Source organism: Myotis yumanensis, unplaced genomic scaffold (genome assembly GCF_028538775.1).
Source record: "Myotis yumanensis isolate MYYU_CA2020_CCGP unplaced genomic scaffold, mMyoYum1.0.hap1 SCAF_15, whole genome shotgun sequence".
Classification (NCBI taxonomy): Eukaryota; Metazoa; Chordata; class Mammalia; order Chiroptera; family Vespertilionidae; genus Myotis; species Myotis yumanensis.
In genome coordinates this window covers 49,808,168-49,820,788 of record NW_027223766.1, presented here as the reverse complement: position 1 = coordinate 49,820,788, position 12,621 = coordinate 49,808,168, and the positions used below count along the sequence as shown (strand labels likewise).

General features: G+C 47.2%; 1 protein-coding gene across 3 annotated transcripts in view; it reads left to right on the top strand.

Moving 5' to 3' along the window:
• ADCY8 (adenylate cyclase 8) overlaps positions 1-12,621 on the top strand; it is a 136,616-nt gene that overhangs the window by 107,004 nt on the left and 16,991 nt on the right. For all 3 annotated transcript variants that reach the window (XM_070392349.1, XM_070392348.1, XM_070392347.1), the window contains 2 exons: positions 5,565-5,737; positions 11,062-11,140. In XM_070392349.1, coding sequence (XP_070248450.1) covers positions 5,565-5,737; positions 11,062-11,140 — 252 coding nt within the window. The remainder of the gene's footprint in view (positions 1-5,564; positions 5,738-11,061; positions 11,141-12,621) is intronic.

The window sequence follows — 12,621 nt, the reverse complement described above, 5'->3', positions numbered from 1 at the left end:
CCAAGTAATGAGTGATCTCTGAGGTCATGGACTCCTTGGGACACCAACACCTCAAGAATTTGGAGGACTTAAGGAGGGACCCAAGAGGCAGTGAGTTGGCCAAGAGTGGGATATTTAGAGCTAGGCAGAAGCTGGATTTCACTCCCAACAGAGCCTCTTCACTTGCTAGCAGAGGAATCTTGAATCAATTCTTACTCTCTCTGAACCTCAGCTTCCTTGTCTGTATAGTGGGGAAAATAATAGCTTCTTCACGTGGCTATTGTGGAGTTAAGGAACAGCACGTTCTCATGGCGACTACCTAGAGGAGCTAGCAAATGCTGCGTTTCTAACATGACGTCTGACATGAGTGGATGTTCATGAACTATTTAATCTGGACTTCCGTGTCATTCTAGACCAGCGGTGGGGGGGGAGGGGGGGAGGAGAGACTTTTCTCTGGCAAGGGCCATATGGATATTATAACATCATTTGCAAGCCATACAAAATTATGAACTTAAAAATCAGCTTGCTATATTTGGTTAAACATTTAATTAACTCAATCCTAATGCCTTGGCAGGACCAGACCAAATGATTTTGTGGGCCCTACACGGTCCTTGGGCCAGACGTTGCTCACCCCTGTTCTAAACCAACACTACATACTCTGGGCCCCAAACCTGAACTCCCAAACTCAGGACCACAGCACTCATGGTGCGTAGGCTTTTGGATCACATAGCTTCATCTCTGTGCCTCAGTTACTTGATCTGTAAAGGGAGGGTGAAAGTAGTCCCTTCCTCATGGGTGGCTGTGAGGATTAAGTAAATTCATACATGTAACATGTTTAGAGCAATGCCTGACCCAAAGGATCTGCTCATTAAATGTCAGCTGTGAATGATTTATCACCTCTAGTACAAGCTTCTGAGCCTGCACTGCCCATACATGTTTACTACAAGTGACACACCTGTATCAGTGCTGACATATCATGTGCACTATGAAACATACTCAAAAACAAGAATGTTAAAAAGTGAGATAAAATAAACAAATCAGAGTTCCATACTGTCCTCCCACAACCAAAGAATCACCTTGTTCAGAATCAGCAAACTATGCCCACAGGCCAGACTCTGCCAGCCACCTGTTCTGTAAATAAAATTTACAAATGGGCCCAGCCGCACCCATTTCTTACCAATTTTCTATGGCTGCTTCTATAGGACAATGGCAGAGTTGAGTAATCACAACAGAGATGGTGTGGTCCACTAGGCCAACAATATTTACGGCCTGGCTCTTTAGAGACCATATACTGATGCCAGCTACTGATCTCTCTCTGGTGCAGGAATCCCACTGGTCAAAAAGATGGGCAGCTGGGCTGTGTCCATCCCCAGCTACTATGACGACCCAGTTTGCCCCACCACTTGCCATCCTGATGTCTGTGGCCGTGGCTCCCTACCTAAGGATTTGTCTAGCAAACTGGAAGGAATCAGACATTCAGACCTTCTGAAAGGCCTCATCTACACACCCCTTCCCACCCCTCACAAGTGTGTCCCCAAGCAAATCGCTTCATCTCTCTGAGCACTGTTTCCGCATCTTTGTCTCTGACCTCTGATCCCATGAGAAATGATACTCAGTCCAAAGGCTCGTTATTAAACTGGATGATGTGATATAAACAAAAGAGGTTGTTACAATTATAGTGCAAAGTAGAATTTCGTTCTGAACTGTAGCTTGCCAATTACTGAAAAAGAAGTGAAGATGCAGGAAATGACAGCCAAGAAAGCCATGTGCCAACTGTGAGTGGAGAAGTAGCCAAGGGGACAGCAGAGAGACACAGGTCTGCAAAGTGAATGCAAATCACATGCACAAACCCACCATGTCATTATCTCAGGCGCCTGAAGGCAGTTCTCAAGCGGTTTGACGGGAAGACCATCTTAGAAAGCAGGCCCTTGATTACAGGCTCCGGCAGATCCGGATAAACAGCTAACTATATTGCGAGAGCATTCGGAGCTGTCTGTCGTTTTAAAGGGCCCCCGGGAGTGTAATTACCTGTGTCTTCTCATCCTGGTGCTTTTCTCCCATTTCCTTCCCATGCTTTTGGGTCCCACCCAGCCTTCAACCCCCGCTTTGCCAAAAGGCATTCTCTGGAGGACCCAGTCCCTTCAGACCTCTTCCTGCCATTTCACAGACCCTCTGGCATCATCTTCGAACTCACACTCCGTCCTTTCTGCAATGTATTTATCTGCCTAGAACATTCTTCCCAGCCCGTCACATTTATAAACTACTTTGAGGACAACTGACAATATTTATAGTTATTCAAGATTACTCAAGGGACAGAGCCCACAATGTGTGCTTAGTAATTCTTCTAAAACACACACACACACACACACACACACACACACACACACAAAGAAAGAAAAAACACAAAATAAGCCAGTCAGAGAAAGATAAGTATCACATGATCTCACTCATATGTGGAATCTAATGAACAAAATAAACTGATGAACAAAATAGATCCAGAGACATAGAAGCATGGAACAGACTGTCGAATCTCAGGGGGATGGAGGGGGTGGGTGGGTGGGAAGAGATCAACCAAAGAACTTGTATGCATATATGCATAACCTATGGACACAGACAATAGTGTAGTGAAGGCCTGGGGCCGGGGGCGGAGGGGGGGTGCAGCTAGAAGGGGACAATGGGGGGAAAAGGGTACATCTGTATTACTTTCAACAATAAAGATAAATTTTTAAAAAAAAAATAAAATGCATAAAGTAGAAGGGGGGGAGGTCTATTTCAAATGAAGTAGCAGAGAGATATTTTACCTTCGAACCTGAAACTACTAAAAGCAAACAAACTGGGCATCAGACAGTGACCCCAGAGAAGCCGGAAGCCCATGGAATGAGCCCTGTGGTTCCTGAGCTGTGTGGCTGCTGTAGGCCACCTTTCAGGCTATGGCTCAGGCTGGGGAAAGCCAGGTGGCACCTGATTTGGGAAGACATAGCTGAGAGTCTGGGGAGACCAAGGGGCTAGAGTTTGCAGGACAGAGGGAAGAGAGCTGCACAGAGGAACCCAGAGATCCACAAAGGGTTCCACCAGTGCAGGTGAGGGAACCACCTGGTGCTTGGGGGAGAGCCGTCTGGAAGGATCCATGCCTGGGGCTCACACAGTGCTGGAAAGGGGTTGTTTTTCTCCCTGCCAGCCAGACTGAAAAGCCTTGTAATTCAGGCACATTGTGTAGCATCATCAGAAGGGCCTTGCTGGGCAGTGTGCAAGAATTACCCCGAGCATCTGTCCTTGGGCCATTTTAAAAATTAATTAAGACGAAGTATATAAGGTCATTCATGGAGGACCTGGCACAGAATGCATACCCAATAAATATTTATTTTAATTTATTTCTATTATAATTTTAGTTCTTACTTCTCCTGTCTCTATGTCCCCATCACATGAGCTCCCATTGCTGCCAGAACATTTTCCACAGTGAAGTACCGTTGGCATTTCCGTGCCTGCTTCACATACTAGGCCTGGCTACCTCTTAGCTTTGAATTCCCAGAATCTACCACCATGCCTTGACTACAGCAGGCACTCCATAAATACTCACTGCATTTAAAATTTTTAATAACGTTTTGCTTAAGGGCATGATCATTTTGATGACTTTTGACCTAGTAAGTGACGCATAACTGGCATTGGCAAAGCCATGGGCAACCCTTCACGTGATGTAGATAACAATGAACTTGGAACCCTCGGATCTACTCCTCTTTCCTCCATTTGGGAAAATGGAAGATCTTGGAAGTTTCTCTGCATGGAGAAAACACACTTGAGAATGAACTTCTCACCTGCTCACTTCACTCGCAGCTTCCTGCACAAATGTATCAAAATGAGTTCCCTGCAAACCTGGCCAGGGAAGACCTTGGAGAAGTGAAGAAAGCTTATTCACTCCATTTGAGATGAGGACATAACTGGGCTGGTTGGGAAAGGAAGAGACGAGGATAAAGGACGCCCCAGACCCTGGGCTTCTTGAGAGCAGGGACAGTCGATCATTTCTGAGTCCATCCCGTGCACCCTAAAGGCACAGGCCTTCGCCCCCATTGGGAACTCAGTCAGGGTGCTGTCCACATTGTTTTATATCAACATTTCTGACAAGTATACATGAATGAGTCAGTCTGCTTTAAGAAGTCAAATAAACATGTGTTCAGTAGTTTCTCAGGGAATTTCTGGAAATTCTTACCTATCTCCTTGGCTCATACAGAAATAGCCTCTCCATGTAGTAGGAGGGAAAAGACAAGTTGTTATAAAGAGCCGCATATAGCAAAACAGGAATGGACTTTAGAAATGGCCAAGCCCAGTGTACTTGCCAGAGTCACCTTTACAAGGACAGGTTGTATCGAGGTCTTCGTGTGTCACTTTCTAGCTAAGAGAAGTTAAACAATTTACTTAAGCTCTGTGAGCCTCCGTTTCTTCACCTGCAAAGTGGAAATTATGATTCTCATCTTGACTGATGTTATTTTGAAAATTATAAGAGAAAGTGGGTACAAAGAGCAAAGTACTGCCACCAAGTGGGTCTTTGATGACACAGGTCTGGTTCTTTTCCCCACTGAATAGTCAGAATCTAAACCAACCATCCCAAATGCGATATTGGGATACTTCTGTCAGAGAAATAGATTGAGGAGCTTCCTACAGAAGCTGAAATCCGGCTGGGCAGACTAATAGATGGGAGCCCCTGGAATCATCCAGCCATTGAGTGGCTCTAAACTGGCCATTTGAACAGCCATTTCTAATACAGGTGACAGATGTTACGCTGGGCTAGAAAGGGCGCTGTGCAGGAATGAGGCCATATCCAGAAGCACCTGGAGATGTGCAGGAAAGCTTCTCAGAGAGAGGACACTGAGTTTGTCGAGGAGTTAGGCTCGGTCGCCCGGATGAGATTTGAGCGACAGCACATGGGGAGTACAGAGCACTGAGGCCTGGGAGAGCAGGCGAACAGCTGGTCGGAGTGAGGCTGGGCCACACATTGGGGTTTGGAAAGTGCAAGGGCATCCGCTATATGAGGCCTGGAGAGCTCTGCTGTTCAGAAAGGAGAAGAGACTTGGAAGGAATGGGGAGCAATAAAAGGGCTTCAAGTTAAGGAGTGACATGATCCGGTCTGTGCTTTAGAAACACTGGGTAGAATGACAGTCTGCATCCGGGGGGCCTGGGGGCAGGAAGCAGGCAAAGCTGCCAGAACACTGTTCCAAAACTGTAGGTGCGAACTAAACAGAAGCAGGTGGCAGGAGAAAGCTGGCTGGATGCGAGATCCAGGGAGGAAGTGGATTCTAACTTAGGATGACCTGACTGTGGAATGTGGGGAAAAGGAAGGCACAGAGATGAGATCAAGGTTTCTGGCTTAAGGGATGGTGTGTAAAGTCCCCCCCAAAACAGGGAACAGAGTCTTGGGGAGGTGGTAATGAAATGATGAGTTCAATGTGGAGCTGCTGAATTGAGGATGGCTGAGACCTCCAAATGGAGACGCTCGGCAAACATCTGTACAAGGAGACTACTGGCATCCGTGAGTGGGAGAGTGAACCCCCACCTTCCCACTGAGCCTGACCACCTACATTCTCTGCTTCCAGTACTTCGTCTTCACGGGCGTGTTGGCCATGGTGACCTGTGCGGTTTTCCTCCGACTCAACTCTGTCCTGAAGCTGGCCGTGCTGCTCATTATGATCGCCATCTACGCCCTGCTGACCGAGACCATCTACTCAGGTCTCTTCCTGCGCTATGACAACCTGAACCACAGTGGAGAGTAAGTGCCCGCCATCGCGTGTTCAGAAAGTGCCCAGCTTCCTGTGGGAAATAATGGAGGTGGAGTTAGGGAAACCTGGGGACCGTTTGAAGATTAGTGTATTTCTCAGCTGAGGGGCTCTCTAGCTTACAAGTCTAGGCAAAATCTTTAGTTTTCAGTTCCATCGTTTATATTAATTACAGATTAATTACTGAGTTAAAGTTTGGATTGATCACAGCTCAGGTCTCCTCTTAACCTAATAATTTATGACTCCTTCACCTTTAACAGATCCCACACTTGTAGGTTCTGATTATAATTTGACTGTAGCAATGTTAATAATAGTGGACATTGTTCACTTAATGGACCCCAAAATATTAATTAACTATTGTTTTCTCTGAATGGTAGGCTTAAGGACAATTTTTATTGTTTTATTTGTGAATTTTTATCAGCTTCCAAATTCACTACAATTGGCATAAATATTTCTATGATGAGTAAACACTCAAATTAAATACTAATTTTTATGAGACATCTGATAAAATGTCTCTAAAGATTGTCATTACCCTGAAAATGACATTATCCCACATGTGTTTTCACTTAATTATGTTCTTTTCTATTAACATAGGGAGGTGGTAGTATTAATTCAATTATTTATTAACACAAATAAATTAGTTCAAAATGTCCTTAGTTTAGTCTCTACCACCTAATATCAAGCAAAGTATCATAATTTTGTATGATTTCAGCCTATAACCATAGAAGCTACAAAAATATTTTTCTTCTGAATTCAAATCACAATTCTTTCTGGATGTCCCTTGACCTGGCTGACTTACTATGCATCTTCTGCAGTCTCTACTCAGACCATATTTTTTCCATCTGAAGGACATCAGAAAGACTCAAAGACCATTCATAATTTCCTTTTACTTTTCTTCTGAATTTGACCTAGTCATCACTGCTTTCAGAATGATTCAAGAGGTATTTATGTTTCCTCTTGAAAGTATGTTTTAAGTGATAAATTCTCGGGCTTAAAAAAGCATCTGCATCACAAAGAAAAGGATATTAGAAGTGGCAGCAGAGCAGGAATTTGGGCTGCATTCAGGGGGAGCTGAACAAATGACATTTCCCATTCAAACTAAGCCCGGTGAACCAGTGATTTTGTAAAGCACCACTACCAGCAGCAAGATCATGAGCTGGGAGCTTTATGGGGTGGAGAGAGGGAGGGAGACATGGGCCATGCACCATGCCCAGCACATCACCAAGACTTGCTCATTTACTCCTCCAGTTATGGAGGTAAATGCTATCAGTCTTTCACAATGGGCAGTGAACTGAAGCTCAGAGGTATAGAGTGTCTTGTCCAAGGTCAAACAACTGGTCATTAACAGAGCTGAGATTGGAACCTGGGTCTGCATGAGTACAAAGCTAATGTCATTAATTATTTTTTCAGGAGTCCTCAAACTTCAGGGGCCAAAGAATTAAGTGACATGGAGAAAAGAGTGGTACTAAAATATCCCTATCGCTCCCCCCAAAATAAGCACTGTAGTGACTGTGAGTGAAGAAATAAATGAATGATGAATGAATGAATGAATGAATCCTAGTCCTAAATGCTGGATGACAATATGGGGTTCACAGTCCAACCCTCTTTACTTCAGCATTGGTGGTAGTGAACAGCTCCAGTAGATCTGAGCACTTTCTCCTGCTCACTGACTATGGCCTCAAACTTGGCATTTGACATTTACTTCTCACCCTAACTCTAGAGGCTTGTCAACCGCTAGCTAAGCAAGATATATGTCCCGTACCTATAAAGCCCATCTCACCCTGACCTCCCAAGACTTGCCATCCTTTAAGACTGAGCTTTTGAGTCCTCCTAAGCTACATTCTATTCATTCCCATGGCAACGAGGATGTATTCCTACTATGGAGTCTATCATGTTACAAAATTATTTGTCTGTTTGATTCTCTATTCTTTTTTAGTGGACTCTTTTGAGCACAAAGACAATGTGCCTTCTTCATTTCTGTATCCCAGCATGTCCCTGGCATGCAAATGCTCAATAATTATGTGATTTGCTGGGGCTATAGAAAAGAAACACAATAATGAGTATCATCTATTATTAGCATCTGATCTCTTAAAAAGGCAGACGGAACTAGAAATTCATAAATCTGAATACCTCCCCATGAGAGAGCATATTTCCAGCGCTATATACCCGTTCCACCTAGAGCACTGAGCTGGGCCTGGCTCTGTATAAGCCGGGGGTCTTTTAGCATAAAGCTCGGCTAGAAGCTGCCCCCATTTCCCTGAGCCCTGTGCTACTCCAACTGGCCTCCAGCAAGAATAGAAAAGGGAAAGGTGGCATCGCCTGGGTGCAGCCACATTAACACTCACTACCTTCCTCTAAACACTGCATCTCGTGTACCATGGCCCCATTATGTCCCTGAGCCACACCAGAGTTAAGTTATTTTGAGTGAGTTCTCAGTTTTTGTGTGCTCATGATTGGGAGGCGATAAAACAAGTGAGTGACGTGATCTGGCTTTAGTGATAATAAATATTCTGGCAGCCATGTAAGAAAATAGATTGTAGACAGTAACATTAGGGGGCTACTGGGAATCATGGTGGCTGGACTTAAGTGCTGGAGGAAGAGGGGGAGAGAAGTGGGAGGACTGAGGATATATTTTGGTGGAAGAGTGGACAGGATTGGGATAACGGAGTGGTGATGCCTCACTCCCGGTTTTATTTTTTGGTTTTGGCTCAAGCACCTGGGTGAATGGATGAGGGGGCAATTGCCTGAGATGGAGAAACCTGGGGGATAAAACAGGAGGTGATGGGAAGCAAGTCACAACATCCACAGATGTAAAGTACAGCATAGGCAATCTACCTATAAATATAAAAGCCTAAGTGACCGTTATGACGGAACAACCGGTCACTAAGATGCACACTGACCATGAGGGGGAAGGCGCTCAATGCAGGAGCTGCCCCCTGGTAGTCAGTGCACTCCCACAGGGGGGGTGCCACTTAGCCAGAAGCTGGGCTCACGGCTGGCGAGTGCAGCTGCCATAGCAAGAGCCTCTCCCAACGCCGTGGCAGAACTACCGAGGGGCAAGCTGCAGCAGCAGGCGCTGTGGGCCAAGATGAGCACAAGTAGCACGGCACCCACCCCAATCCGGGCTCCTCCCTGGCCACCTGCTGCTTGGCGCACTGCTACATTCCCCAAGGGGTCCCGGACTGCGACAGGGATGTCCAACTGCCGGCTTAGGCCCTATCCTGGTGCTGTTCTCTGTAGAAGGCAGTCAGTCTGAACAACTCAGTGACTCAGGGAAGCACAGAGAACTCAGGTTGAGCCTGCCTCTGCACTTGACTCACCCACTCGGTGTTCGCAGGACAAACCATGATGGCCCAGCCCGTGCACATGCAGCAGCTGCTGATGCTCAAGCAGCAGGCTGTGAAGCAGCAGGCCGTGCAGCAGCAGAAGGCCATCCAGCCACAAGCTGGCAGGTGGACACCCCCAAGGGGTCCCGGACTGCAAGAGGGCATAGGCCAGGCTGAGGGAATCCCGCCCCCCCCCCACTCCAGTGAACAAATTTCATGCAGCAGGTCTCTAATACTGTCAATAATACTTTAATAACTATGACAGTGCATGGTAGGTACTGGAAATATCGGGTGGGGTCACTTTGTAGAGTATATGATTGTCTAAACACTATGCTGTGCACCTAAAACTAATACAAAATAATACTGAAAAAAATCTCCTATTAAGATGACTTGCCTTGAGCATTTTTATTTGGTGTTTTCTTCTTCAGCAGTGGAAGCCTGTTGGGGGGACTATTCATTTCCACAAGACACCTGTGCCCACATGCAAAGCTCCACCAAACTCTCCGCCTCCTGCCCGAGGTTGTCCTGAGAAAGGCTTCATATGGTGCCGAAATGAAAGAGAGGAACATTTGGAATCAAACAAGAGATTCCCTGGCCGCCTTCTGAATTTCTATGATGGCTGAAGGTCAGGTCAGCGTGTAAGTGTACACTGGCTGCTGGCCGTCTTCAGCTGCCCTCCTGCTCGCTCCTCTTGAGAGCCCGGAGAGGCCGGTCAGCGACCAGCAGCTTGTGCCTCAGGAAGGACTGGATGGAGTGTGAAAGCTGACACAGTGACACGTGGAACAAAGCCTTTACTGAAGGACACAGGGCTTGAAATGGGGGTAACAACAGTGCCGGACTCAGAGAACAGATGTAAGAATTTCAGAATTGACAGAATCAAACAGTGTCCCCTTGACACAACTGATGGAAGAATCTAAGTGTGATTCCTACAGCGCTGAGGACAGGGAGCCGCAGGGAGCAAGCACCTCCCGCCCCCTGCCACCTGCCTCTTAAACGGGATGACTTCTAAGAAAAGTCTTCATGTGCATTTTTGTGACCAGAAAGTCTAAGGGCTCTTTGAAATGTAGAAAAAGTGTCCCGCAAATAGATTTTTTTTCAGTATTTTTTGGGATTACTTTCAGGTGTACAGCACAATGGTTAGACAATCAGATACTCCCCACCCCCACCCCCAATATTTACAGTACCCACCTGGCAGCAAACACAGTTACTAAAGTATTATTGACTCTATTCCCTAGGCCAGTGGTTCTCAACCTTGGCTGCACATTAGAATCACCTGGGAATCTTTTTAAAATCCCGATTTCTGGGCCTCATCCTCTGGAAATTCTGTTTCTTTGTTATGGGGTGGGGCCACAACATCAGTAACAAAGAAACAGAATTTCCGGAGGATGAGGCCCAGAAATCGGGATTTTAAAAAGATTCCCAGGTGATTCTAATGTGCAGCCAAGGTTGAGAACCACTGCCGAGGGCCCAGTGGTCAGCAAACTGCGGCTCGAGAGCCACTTCGTGGCCCATGCGCAGAAGTCGGTATTTTGTGGAAGAGCCACACTCAAGGGGCCAAAGAGCCACATGTGGCTCACAAGCCGCAGTTTGCCGACCACTGGCCTAGGCTGTACTTTACATCCCCATGGCTATTCCACAACTACCAATGTGTACTTCTCAATCTCTTCAGCTTTTACACTCAGTCCCCAGCCCCTCCCCCCTCTGGCAGCCACCAGTCCGTCTCTCCATCTGAGAGACGACATTATACATGTGAGCGCACTGTCTGAATGCTAGACGCCACAGGCTTCCCCCAGGTGTGACCTAAGTGACCTCGTGCCCTTGGGGGCCAACGGATTTCTGAATTAGCCTAAGTGGAACCCCCCACCCCCAGCTGCCTCTATGAACTAGCGGGTGCTCTTTCTTTTAATGCTGCTCCTTTCTGAGCCTCAGTTTCCTATCTCGTGTCCCTGAAGTCCCTTCATGGTTGCCATTTGCATTTCTTCTTCCAACAGAGATTTCCTGGGGACCAAGGAGGCGTCGCTGCTGCTGATGGCCATGTTCCTCCTCGCTGTGTTCTACCACGGACAGCAGGTAATCTGACCTTCTGCTCGGCCTGCCTTTGGTTGCCTGGCATCTCCCGCTGTCGTAAAGCTCACTCTTCTTTGCAGCACATGACTAGTAGCTACTTGCAGCAAGCTGTTGATTCCCAAAAATCAATTCCTAATATAGGCCACTTCATAAAACACGAAGCTGGAGAAGATGGTAAACAATACGGCTTCAGGATAGCTCTTTCAAAGAGACCATTGTCCTTAAAACAAAACAAACAGACCCACAGAGCTTCTGATTTCTGCTTGAGGGAAACGGCTCCCTCCCAGTTCCGTGGCCTGGATGAAATTGTGACTACCAGAGCTGTGCATGCAGACACTTGGGTGCCAGACCAGCTGAGCCGGGGTTCCAGTCCCGCCTCTGCCTCTCGGCAGCTGGTGGCCTTGGCCATGTTGCTTATCTCCCTGAGTCTCAGTTTCCTCACTTCTAAAAAGGTAGGAACACCTAAGCAGGGCATTTGGAAGAATCATTTCTTTATTATTGGGCAGCGTTTTGCTCATGGCCTTACGTAACCATAGGAAGTGCTTCGTCACTGATGTGTCCCGAGTAGATAAAGCGCCTACCCAAATGATGCCACTTCCCTCTGAGCCTCTCCTCTGCCAGGGTCTGGGGGGCACTGTGCATAGCACTGTCCAGAACCCCACCCCTGGCCCCAAGGTTCCAATCTCTCGGAGGAAAGCAGCCCCAAATAATGCCATGGGGCATGTGCCGAGTTGAGAACAGGCTGTCCAAGGACCTCAAGAGTCAGAGGGGCGAGAAGATATTCTGCATGGGAGCATCTCAGCAGGCTTCACCTGGTGTCACCTGCTGTCCCTGTAGAACTTCTCCATGCAAACCGAGACCATGGACACAGAAATATCATCCCTGGGGGATTCCCAACCCCTGCAGAGCCACACCCTGCCGGCCCATGCTCCCCTCTGGACTCCTGTCTGTCTTTCCTTGGTCTGTGCACACTTCCAAAAAAGTAACCAGAAAGCAAAATAAAACAAAACAAAACAGGAAGACGTCAGCTAAAGCAGAAATAGAAACAGATCACTGAGAAATCACCATGGGAACGGGGAGGCAACGAACCCTGAGAAGCCAGGGATGAAACAACCCAAACCTCAAGAACCTAGAGCTGTTTGCCATAAAGGGGGTGGTGAAGTGCAGTCAAGGGGGAGGAAAGAGTGATATAAGCTTGGCGAGCAAGACAAGGGGGGAAGGGTTCACAGGTACCGAGTTCCTACTAAGTGCCTGGCACTTACCTCCACTTCTCATTCACTCAAGCACCCACACCCTGCGATGGCAGTGACTGTCAATCCCGCTTCACAGGTGAAGGAAGCAAGAGAAGCAGACTTCCAGCCCAGCCCCGCCTCCCGAGCCCACCCTTCCCACTTCCTCAGCTGGAGGAGAACAGAGAGGACTGTGTGCATAGCAACACAATGGTGGTGGGGGGTGGGGGGCAGGGGGTGCATCCCTGCTATAAG